The 23,903-nt window shown below is 40.2% G+C and overlaps 1 protein-coding gene across 2 annotated transcripts; it reads left to right on the top strand.

The window, feature by feature from the left end:
• The first annotated feature begins 1,287 nt into the window (after positions 1-1,287).
• CCDC82 (coiled-coil domain containing 82) lies at positions 1,288-21,297 on the top strand. Of its 2 annotated transcripts, XM_060771086.2 has the most exons (9): positions 1,288-1,530; positions 7,880-8,607; positions 8,743-8,811; positions 9,050-9,266; positions 11,628-11,720; positions 11,856-11,980; positions 14,417-14,587; positions 17,731-17,916; positions 19,983-21,297. In XM_060771086.2, the coding sequence occupies exons 2-9, from the start codon at positions 7,885-7,887 to the stop codon at positions 20,046-20,048; spliced, it is 1,650 nt and encodes a 549-aa protein (XP_060627069.2). In that variant the 5' UTR covers positions 1,288-1,530; positions 7,880-7,884; the 3' UTR covers positions 20,049-21,297. The 2 variants fall into 2 exon arrangements, with proteins under 2 accessions (XP_060627069.2, XP_060627070.2); XM_060771087.2 differs by lacking the exon at positions 8,743-8,811 and having other exon boundaries at positions 1,289-1,530.
• Positions 21,298-23,903: the final 2,606 nt, after the last annotated feature.

Here is a 23,903-nt window from a genome sequence, read left to right as displayed (position 1 = left end):
CGTCTCACCCTGGTCATTCCACAGATATATAAACCCCTTTTTCCCAGCTCCAGCAGACCTCTGAAGATGCTTGCCATAGATGCAGGCGAAACGTCAGGAGAAATGCCTCTAGAACATGGCCATATAGCACGAAAAAACCCACAAGAACTGAGTGATTCCGGCCATGAAAGCCTTCGACAATAAACCTAAATAATGTTTAGGTTCCATCAAAAATCTCTGGCACACCCTATTTATCGTCATTTCTTTCCAAAATGAAGGGGAAGCATCGTTGAGCATTCATTCAAATAATGTTTAGGTTCCATCAAAAATCTTTGTGTCATTAAGCACAAAAATTAAAATAAACAAAATACCATTAAAATCACTGTTCAAAGGTATGCATGATATTTTGGATGTGTGAAAGGGAATAAATTACTATATAAAGCAGTCATTTAAGAGAATTAAAACAGACATATCAATTTAAATGTGGAAGGAAAACTTTTGCATTCCTTTCATTAATTGTTATAAAAGAAAAAAACTTTTAAAAGTTACTTTTTGCAGGCTGCAAGATCCTCAGCCTGATTTTAAAAGCTAAAGCTTTTTATCTCCAAGACAGGAAAAGCTTCTGCTAATTTCTGCCCACAATTTCATCACCTTGCTAAGAAAACTCCATCCCTTTTCGATAGCTATTTCCAGCGGTTTGGACACACTGATCCTTCTGTTAACCACAAATCCATAAAGCATTATCCTCAGACATTTTTTTCTAGAGAAAAATAACTTTTTCAAAGTTTTCTTACTTAAGAGAGAATCTGGCAGAGCAAGAAACTGCTATGCAACAGCGCCACCGCGCGTCCGAAAGGCGCAATAGCACAAACATGATAAAACTTTCCTAAATTACAAATACTAGGAAACGCATCAATTCCACAACAAAACACTACTGTGGAACAACAACATTTAAAATATTGCATTTCCCTCCATTGCTTTCTATGGACATGAATTAAAGTGTATGAAAATGTCTTCCAAAATCAACCTAAAGTCTTGATCACTCTATTTTATACATAGCTCTATGGTGAGAGATGTCACGTGACGTCCCCGCTTCAGCCAAAGCCTGAGAAAGTAATGTGGAGAAAACAGGGCGGAGTGTGTGAGAGTGACAGGACGGAACTACCAATCGTAGGCCGCGAATCTAGGCCGCCGAAAAGAGACGATAGGGCTGTGTGGGAGAGTGACAGGAATGGCCCACCAATCGCAGGCTGCCAATGTAGGAGGCGGGGTTTTCAGGAGAATTCGGCCATCTTGCTATAGTCAAGCTGAGCTTTTCAGCCGCTCAGCGGAAGACAACAGAGAGGTGTCACATGACTCCTCCCTTGAAGGCGAAGATGATAGGGTTGGGCCTGTGTGAGAGTGACAGGAAGGATCCACCAATCGGAGGCTGCCGGAATCTCAAGGGAGGGAGGGGGGGAAACAAGCCACCATTTGGCTACAGCCAGAGCGCGCGGGCCTTTTGATTCTCGGCACTGCTTCTCATTGGATGACGGTGCGCTCGAGACGCAGGTTAGAAGCGGGCGCGCGCTGGAATTCGGGGCGGGGGGGGGGGGGACTTGAGGGGGAGACGCAAAATGGCGCCGAAGCAGAATGCTGCTTTCTCTTGGGAGCTCCTATTTTGGGGGGGGGGGGTCTGGGTTTATAACATGGGGAAGATATACATCCCTTACACCCCATTTTCCAGCATCAAAAAGCCCTCAAGTCTATATTGGGAGCCCCTCAATATATACAATATAATCATAAATAGGAATAATGTTGTGATCGAATATGTCATATATATATATATATATATATATATATATATATAATGCAACTTATGATGTAGTATAATCTATTATATAATACTCATTATATAATATACTGGTAGGTAAAGGTTTTCCCCTGACATTAAGTCCAGTCGTGTCCAACTCAGGGTTGGTGCTCATCTCCCTTACTAAGCCGAAGAACCAGCGTTGTCCGTAGACACCTCCAAGGTCATGTGGACTTTCATGGAGCGCCATTACCTTCCCGCAGAAGCAGTACCTATTGATCTCTTCACACTTTTATGTTTTAGAACTGCTAGGTTGGCAGAAGCTGCGTGACCGCATCTCCGTTTATGAAGCCACGCACTCACTTCATTCATCCAGAGAGGCCCTGCTCGTGATTCCGCCTGCGTTGCAGGCGCATTTGGTGGGGACGCGAGACAGGGCCTTTTCTGTGGTGGCCCCCCGACTCTGGAACACCGTCCCCAAAGATCTTAGACAGGCCCCTACATTGGCAGTCTTTAGAAAGAACTTGAAGACCTGGCTGTTCCAATGTGCCTTCCAGAATAGGAAAACTCCAATAACAAGTCCCAGAAGCACTTTATTAGAACTAAGATTGCTGCACACTGCACTTACCCTATAATCCTTACATATCACCTGTCACATCAGCACTTTTAATTCTGTACCCATTACTCTGGCCCAGCCCAGTTTTATTGTGTCTTGGTGTATTGTTTATAGCTTGTTGTTTAATATTGCTTTAATTGTTTTTAATTTGCTTTAGGTGTTGTATTGTTGTGTTGTGTTTTGAGGCCTTGGCCTTTGTAAGCCGCATCGAGTCCTTCGGGAGATGCTAGCGGGGTATAAATAAAGTTAATAATAAAATAATACTAAAGCTGGAGCTAACAACGGGAGCTCACCTCGCTCCCCAGATTCAAATTTGCAACCTTTTGGTCAGCAAGTTCAGCAAGGAGCCCCCGGTGGCGCTTCAGTCCTGACTTGCCGGCAGGACTGAAGACCGACAAGTCGCAGGTTCGAATCTGGGGAGAGGCGGATGAGCTCCCTCTATCAGCTCCAGCTCCTCATGCGGGGACATGAGAGAAACCTCCCACAAGGATGATAAAAACATCAAATCATCCAGGCGTCCCCTAGGCAACGTCTTTGAGCTCCCCGTCGGCCATCACCTCCCCCAGCTCCTTCAGAGTCAAGCCAGTCACTTCAGGGATGCCATCCATCCATCTTGCCCTTGGTTGACCCCTCTTCCTTTTACCTTCCACTTTCCCCAGCATCATTGTCTTCTCTAGGCTTTGCTGTCTCCTCATGATGTGGCCAAAGTACTTCAACTTTGTCTCTAATATCCTTCCCTCCAACGAGTAGTCAGGCTTTATTTCCTGAAGTATGAACTGGTTGGATCTTCTTGCAGTTCAAGGCACTCTCAGAACTTTCCTCCAGCACCACAGCTCAAAAGCATCTATCTTCCTTCGCTCAGCCTTCCCTATGGTCCAGCTCTCACATCCGTAGGTTACTACAGGGAATACCATGGCTTTGACTATGCAGATCTTCGTTGCCACTGTGATGTCTCTACTCTTCACTATTTTATCGAGATTGGACATTACTAATACTAATATATTACTAATACATTAAATATAATTATTACTGAAAATATATAATGATATACCGTTTTATCGTTGTATATTTGTATATTTTAAGTTGAATGTTTTTTTTATTGTGAGCCGCTTTGTATCTCTGTATGGAGAGATAAAGAGGGAAATAAATAAAAGTACCTCTGAGCATATACAGAACAATATAGAGAAGCTATATAAGACCACATACCCTGCCACTTTTTTCTCTTAAGGGTGAAAAATCACTAGTGTTCATCCTTCAGTGATGGCCCTAGGCTCTCAATTAACCAGAATTCTCAAGCAACCGGCCAAAAATAATAGAAAAAATAATAATTTTAGACAGCATTTTATAAAGACAGCATACAAAGCTGTCTGTATAAAACAATAAAGCTGTGTTACATTTATTTATTTATTTATTTATTTATTGTGTCAGAAACAAATTGAGAATACAGTTATAATATATAAAAAACCACAAAGTTAAAAACTTGGCATTATGCTAAATTTCCTTTGACTTGCAGTGCCTCCGGTGTCGCTGTAAGAAGGTCCTCCATTGTGCATGTGACAGGGCTCAGGCTGCATTGTAATAGGTGATCTGTGGTTTGCTCTCCTCCACACTCGCTTGTTGTGGACTTCACTTTGTGGCCCCATTTCTTAAGATTGGCGCTCCATCTCGTATTACCAGAGTGCTGCCTGTTTAGCACGTCCCACGTCACCCTGTTTTCTGTGTGCCCAGGAGAGACTTTCTCACTGATTGAGGTTCCAGGTTCATTACTGGTTGCTACTTCCCAACGGATGTCAGGTAGTGCAATACCAGCTAAACCAGGCATGGGCAAGCTTGGGCCCTCCAGGTGTTTTAGACTTCAACTCCGACAATTGGGGAATTGAAGTTTAAAACACCCGGAGGGCCCATGTTGGGCTAAACAGTATAATTTCTCCAGTGGCATAGGGCATAGACATCCTGTGGTAGTGCATTATCACATTAATGTTGTCTTTATTTGTCTTAGGCCCCTTCTACGCTGCCAAATAAAATCCAGATTATCTGCTATGAGTTTATATGGCAGTATAAACTCATGTAATACAGTTTAAAGCAGATAATGTGGATTATCCGCTTGGTTAATCTGGATTATATGGCAGTGGAGAAGGGGCCTTAATAATAATAATAATAATAATAATAATAATAATAATAATAATAAATGTATTTATATCCTGGTTTTTCTCTCAAGTAGACTCAACCTAAAAATATACAATGTGTAAATTAAAACATAAAGCATGTAAACACTAAAATAAAGTTAAATATAGTACTTAATTAAAAACCTGTTCAACTAACTACATAAAACACAGGTTTTAATTACTATTTCTATTTTAATATCATGTCAGTACAAACGTATGGGGAATAATATTAGGCCTTTTTCTATAGCAGCTGTCAAACAACCAGAAACTACATTTTATCCAGCCTCTACCAATACCCATTCATTTAGTTTTTTTCATTTATCAAAGTGCTGGTGCCTCGCCTTTAATGATGATCATTCCAGGATAGTTTACAACACAGCTGATAACAAAGGAGTAGTAAAGTACACAGGCAATTAGGAAACAGACCATGTAATTGCCAGATTTATATACTGTTTATCAAATGAACCTCCCAAAGTATTTTCCATAAAAGGCTTTAACGCAAGCATCCGTTGTCACACAAATGCCTGTTATAGGGTAATTTTATTAGGTTCTAAACAGTGGCCAAATAGCACGGCTGAGTAGTAAAAAAAAGGTTGGCTGGGCTAATGAAAGTGTACATAAGGGGGTAAGCAGTAGAGCTGGAATTAATTTTCTTGATGGGTTAGCTACAGTATGGTGTTAATTTGTACCTGAATTTGCTTTGTGTACCAGAACTGATGTGGCCAAAGTACTTCTGGTACTTTGGCCACATCATGAGAAGACAGGAAAGCTTAGAGAAGACAATGATGCTGGGGAAAATGGAAGGAAAAAGGAAGAGGGGCCAACCAAGGGCAAGATGGATGGATGGCATCCTTGAAGTGACTGCATTGACCTTGAAGGAGCTGGGGGTGGTGACGGCCGGCAGGGAGCATTGGCGTGAGCTGGTCCATGGGCTCACGAAGAATTGGAAACGACTGAACGAATGAACAACAACACCAGAACTAAACATGAGAAGTGTGTTGTTACTAGCTCTCAAGCCTATCAGCTGCCTTGCTCGAGTCTTGCAAACTCAGATCCATAACTTCCTTGATTGGATCATCAATAGGAGCATAGTGTTTAAAATAGCAAAAGAAGCAATAAGCCCCTTCTACACAGCCATATAATCCAGATTATCAAAGTAGATAATCCACATTGTCTGCTTGGAACTGGATTATATTAGGTCCCTTCTATACCGCCATATAATCTTCCACAAACATGGAAGCCATTGCAGATTGAGTGTTCTGAGGACCATTTTGGACCCTTCCAGACAGGCCTTATATCCCAGGATGTGATCCCAGGTTTTCCTCTTTAAACAGGATTTTATTTATTTATTTATTTATTTATTTAGTACATTTCTATACCACCCCTCTCAGCCTTCCAGCGACTCGAGGCAGTTTACAATGTCAAGAATTATATGAGTCCTCACTGCCAGATAATCTGGGACAAACAGAAAACCTGGGATCAGATCCTGCGATATAGAATCTGTCTGGAAGGGCCCTTTAGTTTTGATGGTCCCAAACATTGTAATTTCTTTTAAACCTCTAACATCTAGTTGACTGTGGCCCTTTCTACACAGTCCCAGAATCTGACTCCATGTTATCTGCTTTGAAGTGGATTATGAGTCTCCACTGTCATATCATTTGGGATAAACAGACAATCTGGGATAAGATCCTAGGATATAAGGACTGTGTTGAAGGGGCAGGTATTATTTCTTCCTGAAAATGTGATGCATAGAAGGCTTCAAAGCAGAAATTTCCAAAACTGTTACCCTGAGGACATAATAAGCCATGAGAATCATCTAATGAGGTGGAAGTTCTCAAGATGTTTGAAGACTTTCAGTAAACTGGAAACTGAGTTCTTAACATACATTGATAAGTGCTGTGGTGTAGTAACCTAGCATTAAATATATTTCCAAGAATCTCTTGTGAGTGCCTTTGACTGCTATCAAGATTCTGCCACCATTGCATAAAGTTACAACTAAAGAAAACTCAGGCAAACATTCAGATCATTACCCCCCTGGAACTCCACCCCTTCAGTTCAAGCAATTTCTAAGCTTTTTCTCGTTACCAGCTTCTTCCCAGTCTAAGCTTTTTCTGATTATCAGCTTCTTCCCAGGCTAGGCCCAAATTACCAGTCTTCCATGTTGGGTCCCCATATGTTTTGCATTCTTCAACTAATGGCATGGGGGTGCTCTGGTGTCTCAGTGTGGTGGACTCTGCTTTGGAGGCTTTTTAGCAGAGCCTGGATAGTCATCTGTTAGGAATGCTTTGATTGTGTTTTCCTGAATGGCAGAGTGGGGTTGGACAGGATGACCCTTGTGGTCTTTCTATGATTCTACGATTATGACCAAAGTGTGGCAGTTTCAGGTTAGCGATCTTGACTTCTATAACACTTCCAACCTGACTAAGTATCCATTTCACTCTCTTCCAACACCAGGTATCAGTACATTTCAGGTATCAGTACATTGATTTTCTTCTCATCAGCTGTCTTTATAGTCCATCTTTCACAACTATATATAAAAATAGGGAGTTATTATCCTAATTACTGCCTGTTGGGCTTCCTAAATATTCAGGATGCATTTCTGATAGTTAATTTTGTCTCAGTTACTGTTTGAACCTTATTTTTTCGTGTCTTGTTGCATTCCACTAATGAATATATTCCTGAGAATAACAGCATGACTCAAGTTTCCTTTGCTCAATAACAGTTTGTGAAAGCTTATAGAATGTTACTCTGAACTTTCGCTTTGAATGCTGCAGGTTTCAGAAAACAAAAGACTTGCATGATCTGAAACAATTTATGTTTATTCATACCCTGATTTTTCTCTCCACAAAAGATGTAGAGAACAGTGTTCTCAATGTTTACTTTCATAAGTTTCATAGCTGTATATGATACACATTTTTACAAATATACAGTAGTCTATCTCACTTGATACTCAAAACTGACAAATCAGTTTTGGATTTTAAGGATTTGTGTCAAGGTCTTACTTTTGCATTTCATATTTTTGTCAATTCCTTTGACTTATTATATATTGGACAAGCCTCTTAAAATGAGGTTTATTTTGCAATATACTTTGCTTAGAAAGGCTCTTACTTAATAGTATAGGCAGGAGCAATCAGAGTGTCATTAATAGTCCTTTTACTACTGCTGAATTTAGACAGTTTGCAGCATAAGGATTGGATGCACTTACCACTGTTTAGAAAAGTTTGTTTCATTGTGGAAACTATAATAATATTTTGTAAAAGTTTAAAAATATGAATATACGAAGTTCATAGTTCGAATTCACAATTTAATATTTTTCTAATTTTGTAGCCCTTATGGAAACGAATTCTGTAAGTAGAAGATATGAAACAAGGAGAAGCACCAGAGCAGAAAAACCTATTGCCCGATCTCGGGTTGACTGGCGGCGCACTAAGAGAAGTTCCACATTGCTTGATAGTGAAGAAGAGCACGAAAGTGCTTTATCATCGGAAAATGAAACAAGTTCAGAAGATGATGTGGAAAGCATAGAAAATGATGGATCCATTCTTAATGAGAGTAAAGAAAAAACTGGTACTGAAAAAGAAAACGGTGAATCTTTTCTTAACAAGGGTAAAGATGAAGCTGTGGATGAAAAAGGAAAAGATGAATCCATTCTTAACCATAGTAAAGATGAAGTTGTAGATGAAAATGAAAAAGATAAATCAATTCTTAACCAGAGTAAAGGTGATACCATAGATAATGCAGGTAGCCTTCAAGGTGGTGACACAGATTTTGATGGCATAGAAGAAGCAGAAGAAAGCATCAATTTTGGAAAGAATAAGAGAGTTCGGACATCTGTCATGTATGACAGTGATGACAGTGATGGCAGTGGTATTGTTAGGAAGGTTTTTGCTAAACGCAGGTGCATTCTGGATGAGGAAGACTCACCTGTTGACCAGGAGCAACATATGTTACCTGCAGAAGAAATAGCGAACAGAAAACAAAACAGACTAATGAAACTTCAGGAACTGTGCCAACAACGATCTACTCGAACTTTTAGCAACAGTGACTGTCATAAGGTATAACTTTGAATTTGCATAACAACACCATTACAACTGAAAAGTTTATGAAGTTTGTTGGAAAATGTTAAAATTTAAAAATTGGAACATGATGTATTTCTTGTAACTTACATACTTAATCCATTCTCCAACCAGGGATTGATTTTGAATTGGCTTATGGATCGTTATGACAACAACCCCATTGAAGACAGGCTTGTGACTACGGTAGTCCAAATTTGACTTCCTGGTATATGATAAACTTTCTTAGCTTGGAAATCACCCTTTTATCTGAGACTGTGATTCTACTGTTGGTGAAAGCGGGCATGTGTGTCACGGGTTGGGTTTGAGGGTCATGACTTTCCATGACAAGTACTTTCCAGTACATATGGTAATACAAATACTAGTTAATTTCAACAAAAGTTTGAAAGAAGGTTTTTTTTTTTTTACTTTTCACTTTGACTAGGTTGATGAAGATGATACAACAATGCTAGATGAGTCTCACCATTCATCCCTCTCAGAAGCTGAACTCAGTGACGCGTCAGATGATGACAGTATGAAAGATTTCATTGTGGAGGACGAGGAAGAGGAGGGTGACAGGTTAGAACAGGAAAGCTCTGAGGATGAAAGCCAGCCGCAAATGAGAGAGCAACGCTCCTTGTTGGAAAAGCATATTCCAGACAGTAAGTTTGCAATCAGCTGGAAAAGGCAACAAATACCATATTTCTGACAGTAGAGTCCTATCATACTTGTGTTATATCCACAAAGGAAATTATACAGGGTTAGTCAAAATGCATAGGCCAATAAGCCATTCAATTGAATGGCTTATTGGCCTATGCATTTTGACTAACCCTGTATATGATTCTTCCATAAATCCACAGTGTGATCACCATTATTATTGTAATGCTGTGTGCTTTTAGGTTATAGAATCAAAGAGTTGGAAGAGACCTCATGGGTCATCCAGTCCAACCCCCTGCCAAGAAGCAGGAATGTTGCATTCAAATCACCCCTGACAGATGGCCATCCAGCCTCTGTTTAAAAGCTTCCAAAGAAGGAGCCTCCACCACACTCCGGGGCAGAGAGGTCCACTGCTGAATGGCTCTCACAGTCAGGAAGTTCTTCCTCGTGTTCAGATGGAATCTCCTCTCCTGTAGTTTGAAGCCATTGTTCCACGTCCTAGTCTCCAAGGAAGCAGAAAACAAGCTTGCTCCCTCCTCCCTGTGGCTTCCTCTCACATATTTATACATGGCTATCATATCTCCTCTCAGCCTTCTCTTCTTCAGGCTAAACATGCCCAGCTCCTTATATCTGACTTAAGGCAATCTGAAGACAAACCTATCACATACCGTTTATATTCGTGTATATGCCAATCCAAATATAAGCCAAGATACCTAATTTTACCACAAAAACTGGGAAAAGATATTGATTCAATATAAGCCAAGAATGAGAAATGCAGCAGCTACGGGTAAATTTCAAAATAAAAATAGACACCAATAAAATTATATTAACTGAAACATCAGTAGGTTAAATGTTCTTGAATATTTACATAAAATGGTAATTTAAGATAAAACTGTCCAACTCTTATTAACATATTATTATAACCTTCTTCAATGTAAATGTGCTTTGCTTACGTAGTCTTCCATTAATCATAAAGAGAGTAAAATAATAAATGTAATAATAAAATAGAGTAAAATAATAAATGTAATAAAAATAATAACAGAGTAAAATAATAAATAACTTTGATTCAAAAGGGAGCCCCCGGTGGCGCAGTGGGTTAAAGCACTGAGCTGCTGAGCTTGTTGATCGAAAGGTCGCAGGTTCGATTCCGGGGAGCGGTGTGAGCTTCCGCTGTCAGCCCTAGCTTCTGCCAACCTAGCAGTTCGAAAACATGCAAATGTGAGTAGATCAATAGGCACCGCTCCGGCGGGAAGGTAACGGCGCTCCATGCAGTCATGCCGGCCACATGACCTTGGAGGTGTCTACGGACAACGTTGGCTCTTCGGCTTAGAAATGGAGATGAGCACCACACCCCAGAGTTAGACATGACTGGACTTAATGTCAGGGGACTACCTTTACCTTTACCTTGATTCAAGAATAAGCCGAGGTGGGCTTTTTCAGCCTTAAAAAAGGGCTGAAAAACTCTGCCTGTACTCCTCCCACATTGCTATTTGCAGGCGACCAGGAGAGAGGAAGGAAGCAAGTCCACCCGATCAGCTTCCTTGGGACTAGGTGAGCCCAGTGGCCTTCGGAGGCTTCTGCCAGCTAATCAGGTGGATTTGATTCCTCCCTCTCTCTTCTGGCTGCCTGGAAATGGCAATGTTGCAGGAGTTGGAGAAGGGCTTTGAAAGTAGAGCAGGGAGAGCGGTGGGGGCAGCTCAGCGGGCCTGGCACTCCTCCTCCCCGCACCCTCCTGCCCTCTTCCTTCGCCCTCCTCCTCCTCCCCCCTCCTCAGGCCATGCCGCTAAGGGACTTGTCCCCACCACCAACCTCCCTTCTCTACTTTCATGGCCCTCCATATCCTCCCACATTTGCTATTTGCTGGCAGCCAGGAGAGAGAGGAAGGAAGCAAGGCCACCTGAGCGGCTGGCAGAAGCCTCCGAAGGTCACCAGGCTCACCCAGGTCCAAGGAAGCGCCTTCAGACTACGACTCCCAGCAGCTCCAGGCAGCAGCGTGCCTTGGATGTGCCCGCTGAGGCATTCTGGGAGTCATAGTTACTGAATCAATAAAATTGAGTTGGAAGAGGGGTCTTCTACGGCGAGTATATCCCTAACTATATTTTAGCTTGAAAAGTTGGGGGTTGTCTTATGCGCCCAGTTGTCTTGTACTCTGGAAAATACGATACATTATATGGCAGTATAGATGAGACCAGAGGCTGAAAGAGAGTATTTTGCTTAAAGCCACTCTGGATTTCTATGGCCAAATGAGGATTTCAACCCTTATTTCTAGAATCATAGTCCAATGCTCAAACCCCTCCATCACAATGGCTCCTACGATATTCATAGCTGGATTATTAAACTAATAATTGTTTTCTCTTTTTTAACAGTGATTCGTGTTGACCACTTTATCCATTTCCAGAGAGTTGTAAAGTCTTTTCTGATAAATGCATTTGATGCTACCTTTTTGAGCTCATTATACAGTAAGCAAAGCATTTTTATTAAGAAGCTTGTTGCATTTTCTTACAAACTTTTGTGATATTTTTGATTTTCAAATGAATATGTAAAGATAAACAACGTTCTTACAATAATTTCATTGTTTTTAAATAATCTAATAGAGGGAGAAGGGGAGAAGAAATATGCAAAAGAGATGCTTAACTCACTTCATTACTTAGATGACCATTTTATTCAACCTCGCCTTGAAAATTTACTCGGTAGAAGTCGCTGGAAAGAACGCTACAAGGTACTAAGATATTGTCATGGTGCTCTTATTTCATATGTTAGTTCAAATGGCCCTGTAATTTAGTTATGTACAAAAAATGTAATCAAAAAATTAAAAATATAAAAAATATAAAAGGTGGTAGCACTGATGAAGAAGTTCTTCAGATAAAAAATAAGCATTCCATTAAAATGTATATAATTCCAGTTTATGCTTGTCCCCTTCATTAGTCATCTAAAAGGTTGACATTAAAGGAGCTGGAATAATTTTCCTCAGAAGTATTTTCAAAAGTTGAAGAACGATAACACAGCTGGTTTTAAGGTCTGTTCCTGGAGTTATGTGAGACACTGATTCAGAAAATTGTATTGGATCGACCATATCAGTTCTAGTTTCTTAGACATGGTTATCATGATTCTTTATAGCTGAGCAGATGGCGACTGGCAGATGCCATGTGTTCTGTATCTCAAAAACTACAGCTCAGAAGGGAAAACTAGTGCCATTTTTGAAAGCAGCAGGTCAAATATACCCAGAAACAGGTCTAACATTTGAGGCACCAAAATGTATGATGATTACTGTAATTGTATGGTATTTTATTGTCCCATTCTATACTCCTGATGGTGGGAGAACATAGATTGGACTCCCAAGTTGACCTGAATTTATTGATTGGCATAGGTGGGACTTTTTAAATTGATGTAAAGATTGACAAACCCATCCCTGGATCAACTGAGTTTAGGTCAACTCCATAATATTTGTAAAGACATTACTCCACTGTATTGTCGAAGGCTTCCAAACTACCCAGAAACCACAGAACACCCAATTCTTCCACTTTTCAACAAGTCACTTTTTGGCATTCTACTCACTGTTTAACAGACCTAAATTAAAGCCTCGTTCTGTTCTTTCAATCCTTGTTTTGCTGTTTCAACCACTGTTCCTTTTAGCCATGCTGCTGGGTTTTGTTTCCCCCTCTCAGTGAAGTCAGTGCCATTGGATGTTTAGTCTTGCATTTGCAGGCTAAAGACCCCTGGTTTCCATTTTTCAACCAACTCTTAATTTCTGACATGGGTCCAATCCCAATTTAGGGTTGTCAAACTCATTTTCATCGAGGGCCACCTCAGCCTTCTGGTTGCCTTTGAAAGGCCATTGAATTCATAGATAGAGGACCAACTATATATATTTTTTACATCGTGGTTGGTGCTTGTTAGTTTTTCCCCATATGTTGTTGAATGATAACTCCCATCACTTTTGATTATCTGCTATATGGATTGGGGTTAATGAGAATTGCAACCCATCAGCACTTGTGGCTCTGAGGTTGGGGGAAGGTGAAAGGACATTTTAAGGTCAGACATCATACCCACGAGTCTTGTATCTAACTCCAACCCCCATAGAATCATAGAGTCATAGAATCAAAGAGTTGGGAGACCTCATGGGCCATCCAGTCCAACCCCCTGCCAAGAAGCAGGAATATTGCATTCAAATCACCCCTGACAGATGGCCATCCAGCCTCTGTTTAAAAGCTTCCAAAGAAGACGCCTCCACCACACTCCGGGGCAGGGAGTTCCACTGCTGAACGGCTCTCACTGTCCTGACTAAACAGAACCAATGGCAGCCTTCCGGATGTTACTGTATCACAACTCCTAACAGCTCTAGAATTGTAGTCCAGCACCTGGAGGGCCACATAAAATGACATGGGGCCCTCCAGATGCTAGATTAGTTCACAAGCCTGCCGTTTTGACAAATCTATCAAATAAGTAGAGACTTCCTGGATAACATTCAAAGATGGTCACGGACCTTGCATTTTTTTGATTGATGGAAGCAGTTCCATACCCTCTTTTGCCCTCTTTTCCCCATGTGGACTTCTCTCTGACATGAAAAAGAAGGATTTGGATATGTGCAGGAACTCCCATCTATACATAACCATGCCATGCGTACATGCAGTCCCATATTATGCTCTCAATTGTTGAATGTTAACCATTTTCAAACGCATGTCTTTAATACATATCTGGGTAGTGAGGGCTTTACTTAGCGTATAGAAGTGTATAACATTGCCAGTCGAACAGGAGAGTAAGATCCATGGTTGCTCAGATATTCCTTGTAATTATGAAGTACCTATGAGTTCTGAAACCGTCCATGAAGAACCCAAAGAATATCCAGTAAACAAAACTTGATTCTATCAGAATATGTTTTCGAGGGGGGGGGTAATAATTGTAAATAGGTTTTTATTTATATCAGCAAAAAGGAATGAGTGAATGCCCAGATGGTAAGGACTAAAACTGCCATGTTCCTTTCACCATTGACTAAGTAGGTAGGGGAGCTGTAATTCAACAGTAAGTGAAAATACATTATGGGAATAAGTAAAAGTGACTAAAGTCATTTGCATCTGAATTAGTACTTCTAAAAACTCAGTAGCTGAATCAGTGGAACAAAAGGCAAACAGAATCCCAACCCAATATTATTTTCCAGGAACGCGTGGATAGTTATCCTGTTGTCTTCATAAATATGGGGAGAGCGGTGAAACGTTCTTGTCAAGCCTGTGAACTCCAGAGGTACTGCAAATATACAGTAATTCTATCAGGAAAATTGTACGATAATGAAACACTGGAATTAGACGACTTCATGTCACAGGATAAACAGGTAAATCGTGTTTGTAAGTCCCAAAGCTATGCAGAACTACAAAACTAAAGTGCTTTGCTTCTTGTTGATAGTTCTGATGGTTTCTTTTGAGCCTTGTTCATTTAATAAAGACTGTTTGAGGCATAGCTTTTTCTAATGTTTAAAAAATGTGTGCATGTATCAATGACTGGAGTTTTGGGGTTCAATGTCACCTGTATGCAGATGGCATACAACTCTATCCCTCCTTTCCATCTGCCACTAAGGAGGCTTTTCAGGTCCTTAACTGGTGCTTGGTAGCTGTGATGATCTGGATGAGGGCGAAGAAATTGAAATTGAATCCAGACAAGACAGAGGTACTCCTGGTCAGTTGAAAGGACGAACAGGGTGTGGGGTTAGGGTTGGATGAGGTTACACTCCTCCTGAAGGTCCAGGTTCGCAGCTTGGGGGTTCTCCTGGACTCATCACTGAGCCTGGAACTCCAGGTTTCAGCGGTAGTTTTGCACAGTTAAAACTTGTGCACCAGTTACGCCCATACCTTGAGAAGTCAGACTTGGCCATGGTGGTCCACGCTCCTGTTACATCGAGACTAGATTACTGTAACACGCTGTACATGGGGTTGCCTTTGAAGATGTTCAGAAGTTCCAAGGAGTTCAACAAGCAGCAGCCAGATTTCTCACTAGAGCAGCATACATGGAGCACACAACCCCCTGTTACGTCAGCTCCACTGGCTTGTCAGTCTGTTACCAAGCACAATTGAAAGTGCTGGCTTTAGCCTACAAAGCCCTAAATGGTTCAGGCCCGGCTTACCTGTCTGCATGTATCTCCTACTGTGAATCGTCACGGAGGTAAAGATCTTCTGGGAAGGCCCTGCTCTCGGTCCCACCTCCCTCACAAGTGCTGTTGGTGGGGAAAAGAGACGGGGCCTTCTCAACGGTGGTTCCTCTGCTCTGGAACTCCCTCCCCACTGAGATTAGATCAGGGCCTTTCTCCTGGCCTTCAGAAAGAAAGCAAAGACATAGTTGTGGGACCAAGCCTTTGGCCATTAAGGAATAATTAGGAACTATGTGCAATGACAATTGGAATGGCTACGGTTTACGATTTTGGATCATGTGATTTTAATATTTATACTAGGATGTTTTGATGCTTTGTCTTAATGTTTAAATGTTGTTTATGTCTTATGTTTAATGGTTTTAATGGTTTTAATTCATAGTTATATGTTACTATTTAGTTACTTGTTACTGTTTAGTTACTATGTTTTTTTTACATGTATGTTGACACTAATTTTTTGCCATTAATATACTGTAAACCCCCTTGAGTTCCCCTGGGATGAGAAAGATGGTATATAAATACAGTAAATAATTAATCAATTAATTAATATGTATATTTTACAATTCATCAGACAGCTGAGCATAGGCGTGTGTGGTTTCATAGAAATTGAATAGCTAATAGGACATAACATAACATAACATAAATTGATCGCTCTCAATAAATCTCCTATCTTAATCCTATTGATGAACAAGCTTGTTATACTTATGATATCCCCTTTATTATATGAACAACCAATTGCACATAGCCAGAATAGCAGACATCTATACAATAATGAACAATTACCACAGTTAACCAAATACATGTGCTCCAGGTTATTGCTTCTTTAGCAGAAAAGTTGGTACCAGAGATAGAAATAACATTGAAGAGCAGGATGGGTTATTACTTCACAAAAAAGAAGAGCAGTTCAACAATGTTTCAGCAAACTTTGTATTCAAAACTAAACAGCATGTGAAATGAAACAACCTGGTGTAAATAACCGCTCTTAGGTTTCTAAAATACATCCACATCAATATCTTGCATAGCACAGCAGACTAAACCACTGTGCTGCAGAAAAATCCTGCTGATTGAAAGGTCAGGAATTAGAGACCAGGTCACCGTGAGCACCTACCATTAGCCCCAGCTCACCTGCCCACCTAGCAGATTGAAAGCAGAAATGCAAGTAGATAAAATAGGTACTGCTTTTACCGGAAAGGTAATTGATCAGAGGAAAGCTCCTCGTCATTGAATATGGATTGACAGCAAACCCCACCCCCCCCCAGCCAGAGTCGAGCACAGCCTCCAAGATGTCAGAAATAATTTGGGAAAAACTGCCTTTACCTCTGTTTGTGTTATCTGTCCATGTTAATTGTATAATCAGCATTGAATGTTTGCCATGTCTGTGTTCTGTAAGCCGCTCTGAGTCCCCTTCGGGGTGAGAATGGTGGGATATAAATACTGTAAAGAAATAAATATTCTGTTCAAAAAACCCCAAAGTGATCTGTGGCTAAGCGGTCATATGTACCTCTGGAAGAATCTGTCCTTAAGATCCTAATGAGCTGAATTCAAAAGTTTGCAGTGCTAGAGCTCACCTTAATCAAAACAGTGGGCCTTTTTAAATACGTATAAGTAATCTCTCATTTGTCTGTTTCTTAATAGAGGTGCTGGTTTTCGTTTAGATGTGTAGAAATAGGTAACTTAAACATGGGAGCTAAATTGGTGCACTCTGGAGACTGATAGTTTAGTAATGTGAGAATCTGAAAGCAACATTTCGTCAAACTCCAATCGTGTGTTCACATCTGTGGCGCATATGTACAATTTTAAGTAGGTTGCTATGCCTGTGGGGCTCCTAATTTTGAATTCCTCAGTTTTCGAAAGTGAAGTGACTCTTTAAATTTACACTGGTGTGACTGTTCTACTGTATAAACCAAGATTTGTCATGTTTATTTTCCATAACTAGGCTTTTTAAAATTCAGCCAGTGCTGAACAGGGTATGCTTTATGACTTCAGGTTTTACATGGATGCCTACAAAAAACTCTCATCCTTTTAATTTATCATTTAAACCTTCCATCAGCCCCAGCAGCACCAGCTTTTCAACTGATTAAAACAGGTGATCACTCGATGGCATTCTCAATTGCGAGCCATGGCATCGCAAGAAAGAAAGCAATGAATCAATTGGCACTAATATTGCCTTGCAATAATGGGAAGATTTGGAGCTGCTATCATGTGGATACTGATTTTAAAAAACTTGTTGACATGGGATTGGACTATTTGATATCAGATTCATAACTGATGAAATAATTGCTTTTCTCATTATTGTCCAAAGTGTGCCCACTAAAACAGCCTATCTTTTGATATAGACATTAAAGATTGGAACAACATGTGCAAGCCGCACCCGTGTTTACCACAATTTGAAGCATTTTAAATACAAGTTATATCAGAATTGCTGTTGGTATGTAAAAAACGATGGCATTCGGAATGAATCAGTCAGTGATTCTGTGGAGAGAATTTTCAAGCAGCTGGAGGAAGATGACTGGATTCGTGAGGTATAGTAGAAATGACTGATGAATTCTGTTCCTTTGAAAATCGATGTAATTAATAATCAGGGCATAGAGAGGATTGTATGAATATAAGCGGAGTGCATACAAACACAGAGGGTGAACAATGAGTGTGTGTTATGTGCAGATTTAATAGTCCATAAAGTACAGTTCTGGGAAAAGTTAACCTCAAAATACTTCTTGCTTAGAAATAGGGCCCATTTAGAGATTTGTTTTAATGATTAACAGAATTATGTTTCAAGAAACAAGACCAGAAAGAGCTGGGTTCTTGCCTGTGACTTGAAAATAAATTCCATTTAAATTAATGAGGTTTGCAGCAAGTATAGATTGAGCTTCTTTCCAGTATATTTACAGTACACTTTCGTTGATAGGGCAGTAAAATAATAACAACAACAACAACAACAACAACAACAAGAAGAAGAAGTTATGCCAGACTAACCAGATCTCTTTTCACAATAGAGCTACAAGCTGGGTAGATGCAGGGAGCGCTGTGAATGTAGTGTACCTGGATTTCAGTAAGGGCTTTGATAAAGTTCCCCATGACCTTCTGGCAAACAAACTAGTCAAATGTGGGCTAGGCAAAACTACGGTTAGTTGGATCTGTAATTGGTTAAGCGAACGAACCCAGAGGGTGCTCACCAATGCTTCTTCATCCTCGAAAGAAGAGATGAGTAGAGTGCCATAAGCAAGGTTCCATCCTGGGTCTGGTTCTGTTCAACATCTTTATTAATGACTTAGATGAAGGGTTAGAAGGCATGATCATCAAGTTTGCAGATGACACCAAATTGTGAGGCATAACCAACACTCCAGAAAACAGGAGCAGAATTCAAAACGATCTTAACAGATTAGAGAGGTGATTGGACAGAGCTAACAAAATGAAGTTCAACAGGGACAAATGCAAGATACTCCACTTAGGCAGAAAAAATGAAATGCAAAGATACAGAATGGGGGATGCCTGGCTCAACAGCAGTACGTGTGAAAAAGATCTTGGAGTCCTTGTGGACAGGAAGTTAAACATGAGCCAACAATGTCATGCAGCAGCTAAAAAGCCAGTGGGATTTTGGCCTGTATAAATAGGAGTATAGTTCCAGGGAAGTCATGCTACCCCTCTATTCTGCCTTGTCAGACCACACCTTTAATCACACTGTGTCTAATTCTGGGCACTGCAATTTAAGGGAGAGGTTGACAAGCTGGAGTGTGTCCAGAGGAGGGCGACTAAAATGATCAAGGGTCTGGAGAACAAGCCCTATGAGGAGTGGCTTAAAGACCTGGGCATGTTTAGCTTGAAGAAGAGGAGGTTGAGAGGAGATATGATAGCCATGTATAAATATGTGAGGGGACGTCATAGGGAGAAGGGAGCAAGCTTGTTTTCTACTGCCCTGGAGACTAGGATGTGGAATCATGGCTACAGGAAAGGAGATTCCACCTGAACTTTAGGAAGAACTTCCTGACTGTAAAAGCTGTCCAGCAGTGGAACTCTCTACCCCGGAGTGTGGTGGAAGCACCTCCTTCGGAGGCTTTTAAGCAGAGGCTGGATGGCCATCTGTCAGGGGTCCTTTGAAGGCGATTTTTCCTGCTTCTTGGCAGGGGATGGACTGGATGGCCCACGAGGTCGCTTCCAACTCTATGATTCTAACAACAACAGCAGAGAGGTGGTATTGCATGAAAACCATGGCACTGATCTCATTTCTTTCTTTTGCTTAGCTTTATTTTATCGAAGTATAGCATCCTTCAGCACATAACAACTAATAAAGTAGATGTCTTCCTGGATGTTACTTCATTACCCCCCTCCCCAAATGGCCCCTGAGGCAGAAATATTGGAAGAAGCATCTAGAGTTTTTATTTTATTTAAATCGGTCTCTACGTTTCTTATGATTTGCCTTGTTGCTGTCTATGAAACTTTTCTGTGCCTCTTATAAAAGCAAAGTGTTCACTGATAAAGTCGGTAGGTACGAATAGTAGTTCCCTTTGATAGAACTTTGTCAACAAATGAAAATAAAAATCTTCACTTGAATTCAGTTCTGCTAAAATGATGCTGTTTCTTTTGTTTGAAGCAACACAGAAAGCTCCTAAGATATATGGACAGTGCAGATTCCTTCCATGATGAGCAAATGGACTGAGACCACCAAGATTCATCCTTTGAAGAAGGAAATAGCTGACAGTGTTTGAAGATCAACCTGCCTTCCAGCTTCTTTTATTTTTATTCCAGGGCCTTGTAATATACTTGTTTGCTATTACGGATACTATATACTGTTTATTTCTTTTCATACTTCATAGTATCAGAGTAATTATGTAAAGAATTATTACAATGAAAGTTATCTTTACTCTTGAATGCCACACCTCACGACTTAATGGTCCAAATAAAAAGTAGTCTTTGAATATTCAGAAAGAGAATTGTTCATTACTGAGATGCTCCCTTGTAATGTGTGAGGTGTACAAAATGCTTGGCTTCAGTTCTTTTGGAGAAAATGAAATATTCTCAAATAAATGCTTCTTTTCCCAGCACAATACCTAAAAGCATCTATAAATGTCAAGCCTTTTTTCCCAGCATATAAGTCAGTAACAAATTTTCTGTCTAAAACCCACAGGCAACTCTAGAGGCCTAGAATTCATGGACTTATATTAGCCAGCATAATTGACTGAAATCTGAAAAATCTCCTAACATTGCAGCATGACTTAAAAGTATCCCTTCAGACTGAGTGCAGTTATGTTGAAACAAATTATATTTGTTGAATCCTTTCAATTTGGTTGAATCTTGAATCGTAAAAAGCCTTACAGGTATTTGTGATTTGTTCAGAGGCTGTTGTTTGGTATCTGATAGCTTGCATTTTGGACTGTTTCTCAAGAATTTTTGTGGGTGCCCACAGCCTCAATCCAAAACAGAGGTTTCAGTAATGAATTCAGTATTGAGACTGTTGACAAATGAAACTCGTCATTTAACACTGCAGTGTGGGGTGCTCACATTTAGTGTATAGCTGGCAAGTCCCACATCTTCTCTACCAGATACTCAATTCTATTGTATTTTCCCACTTTATTTTTCCAAACCCAACATTTGACAGTCAGACACCATTCTATTTCCACTCAGCCCTCAATGGGAATTTTTTTTTTTTTTTTTTTTTTGCTACCTGCACTTTACAATTTTTCAGTTAAAAGCTTTTTGTGCATTTATAAACTCTCAGATTCCTCTAGACTTACTGATACATCTGTCCTGGGCATTTTGGCTTCATAAGGACATTTGAGTGCCTGGGGAAATTTTAGAGTGCTATGGTTTACAGATTAGAGACACATATGGTCTGAATGTACTATGACCACTGGATGTCTGTTAACTTCTAACTTTGCCATAAATAAAAATATGGTCATTGAAAATCACATTTGTATTGGCCTGTTATGTAACTGAATTCTCCATTCGTGTTTTGCTTGCCAGAGTCTATAAGTACAATCCCTGACATCTTTGGGTAATATCTGAAGTTTTCTGCCAGAATCCATAGACATTAACTACCAATTGCTGAGACCAATATGAATCAATTATGATCCAATAATGTTAGACTGCAACTCCTTCATAATTGTCCACACTGGATATAAGATAGACGCTTTTGAACTGTGGTGCTGGAGGAAAATTCTGAGAGTGCCTTGGACTGCAAGAAGATCAAACCAGTCCATACTCCAGAAAATAAAGCCTGACTGCTTACTGAAGGGAAGGATATTGGAGGCAAAGATGAAGTACTTTGGCCACATAATGAGAAGACAAGAAAGCTTAGAGAAGATAATAATTCTGGGGAAAATGGAAGGAAAAAGGTAGAGGAACCAACCAAGGGCAAGATGGGTGGATGGTATCCTTGAAGTGACTGGCTAGACTTTGAAGGAACTGGGGGTGGCCACGGCCAACAGGGAACTTTGATGTCCATGAGGTCACAAAGAGTTGGAAACGACTGAATGAATAAACACCAGAATTGCAACTGAACAAGATCTATAAAAGAACAATTCTTCATCCCTGGATTTAAAAATTGCTAAAGTAGACGGCTTGACCGTATCACTTGGTATAAGATGTCTTTCAATTTTCCTATAAATATGACTCAATTTGTTATATGAGTAGGCGTCTTGTGTTCTAACTGGGAGGAAATACAAGAGGATGGCCAACATATTCCAAGTCTTTCCTTATGAGCTCAGAGTAATCTGGAAGCAGGAGAGCCATTTTTAGGGTTATATTTGGATTTACCCAAGCCACCAAAGTACTACTATTATAGTTAAACTGTGGCAGGAAGATGCTACTCTCATAGTTAAACTGTGGCAGGAAAGTGGAGAGAAAAGGCTAGACAGGGCCTGCAATACAGTTGGAGAGGCAAAGGCCCATACACACTGCATGCATAACTCTTAATATATTAAAATGCATAAATAACTGAAATATTTGTGTATCAGTCAGGCTGTAAAAGGATTTATAGCTCAACTATGTCCGTTATATTTGAAGAACATTTGGCTGTAGGTAAACCACACCCATGTTTACACTTGGTAATCGGGAAAGTATCCTGGATAAGGAAATCCAGTTGTCTTCAGTCATGTTAGTATGTGAGTTTTTACATGTAAGACCAAGTCACACTCTGGTTGGGAATCTCTCTATAAATCTGAGGTTGTAACTGTACTATTATAGAAAACAGCAGGGAAGGGAGACCCATCCTTATCATTTGTAAAAGTTTACTTTGCCAAAGTTTTAGAAAGTCACAGGAGTTGGAGCCAAATTTGTTTAATTGGGGAAGTCAGGAACTGTAGGGTGAAGGCTAAGGTTTCCATTATTCCTACCTTTAGAAAAACTGAACTACACTGGTCAACATGCATTTTGGTGCCTCAAATATTAGACCTATTTCTGGGTATATCAGACCTTCTGACTCCAAAAATGGCACCAGTTTTCTAGTATTGGCTTTAGTTATGAAGATACAGAACATATGGCATATACCAGTCTTAATCTGCTTGACTATAGAAAATCACGGTAACCTTATCAAAGAAACTAGTGTTGATTCAATGCAGTTTTCTGAATTGGTGCCCCAAATAAGCCCAGGAACAGGTCTAAAAACCAAGACACCAGGAATGTGTGTGTGTGTATATATAGTTGGGCTATGTTTGATTGTCTGGTGCTTTGTTTCTGTACTCATCTTTGGTGGCACAATGTAATTCCTCCCCTTTAAAAATATATATTACACATTTAATCTTGCTTTTGCACTATGCTATAAAGTAGTGACACATACTCTTACTCTCCATCCTATCCAGTCCTAATTATTTCTTCCTATAAGAGCATCACATGCCTGTCCCTATTTGACTGGGTGTCACTACAAGTTCTGGGCTCACCAAACCCCCAAAGATGCCTCACCAACCTGCAAGCAGTCAATGAAGGGAGACTTGTATTATATGACTGTTATGATACACCTTAAATGAAGCACCGGTATCAGCCATTCTTAATTTAATGTCTCTTATTTTGCTTTTAGGGCATATATTGTAATGTTTACTTACGTTTTAGTTTTTTATGTCTTAGTGAATTGTCTCTGTTTTTGTTTTGATGCTTAATTCCGTCCTTGAAAATTTTCTGCTGTTACTAGCCATTATCCTGTATTATTTTGATGTGCTTATACCCATTTTGAGGGACTGAATTTTTGCATTTTTATGTGAAAACCACCCTGAGTCCCTCTGGGGAGAGAGGCCGATCTAGAACTATATCATCATCATTATTATTATTATTATTATTATTATTATTATTATTGAGGACCCCAGTGGTGCGATGGGTTAAACCTTTGTGCTGGCAGGACTGGTCAACCAATAGGTTGGCGGTTCGAATCCGGGGAGCAAGGTAAGCTCCCGTCTGTTGAGCTCTAGCTTCTCGTGCAGGGACATGAGAGAAGCCTCCCACAGGATGGTAAAACATAAATCATCCGGGCATCCCTGGGCAATGTCCTTGCAGACGACCAGTTCTCTCACACCAAAAGTGACTT

The sequence above is a fragment of the Anolis sagrei genome, chromosome 3 (assembly GCF_037176765.1).
Source record: "Anolis sagrei isolate rAnoSag1 chromosome 3, rAnoSag1.mat, whole genome shotgun sequence".
Taxonomy (NCBI): domain Eukaryota; kingdom Metazoa; phylum Chordata; class Lepidosauria; order Squamata; family Dactyloidae; genus Anolis; species Anolis sagrei.
The sequence above is the reverse complement of the archived record's forward strand: the minus strand, read 5'-3'. Positions and strand labels throughout refer to the sequence as shown.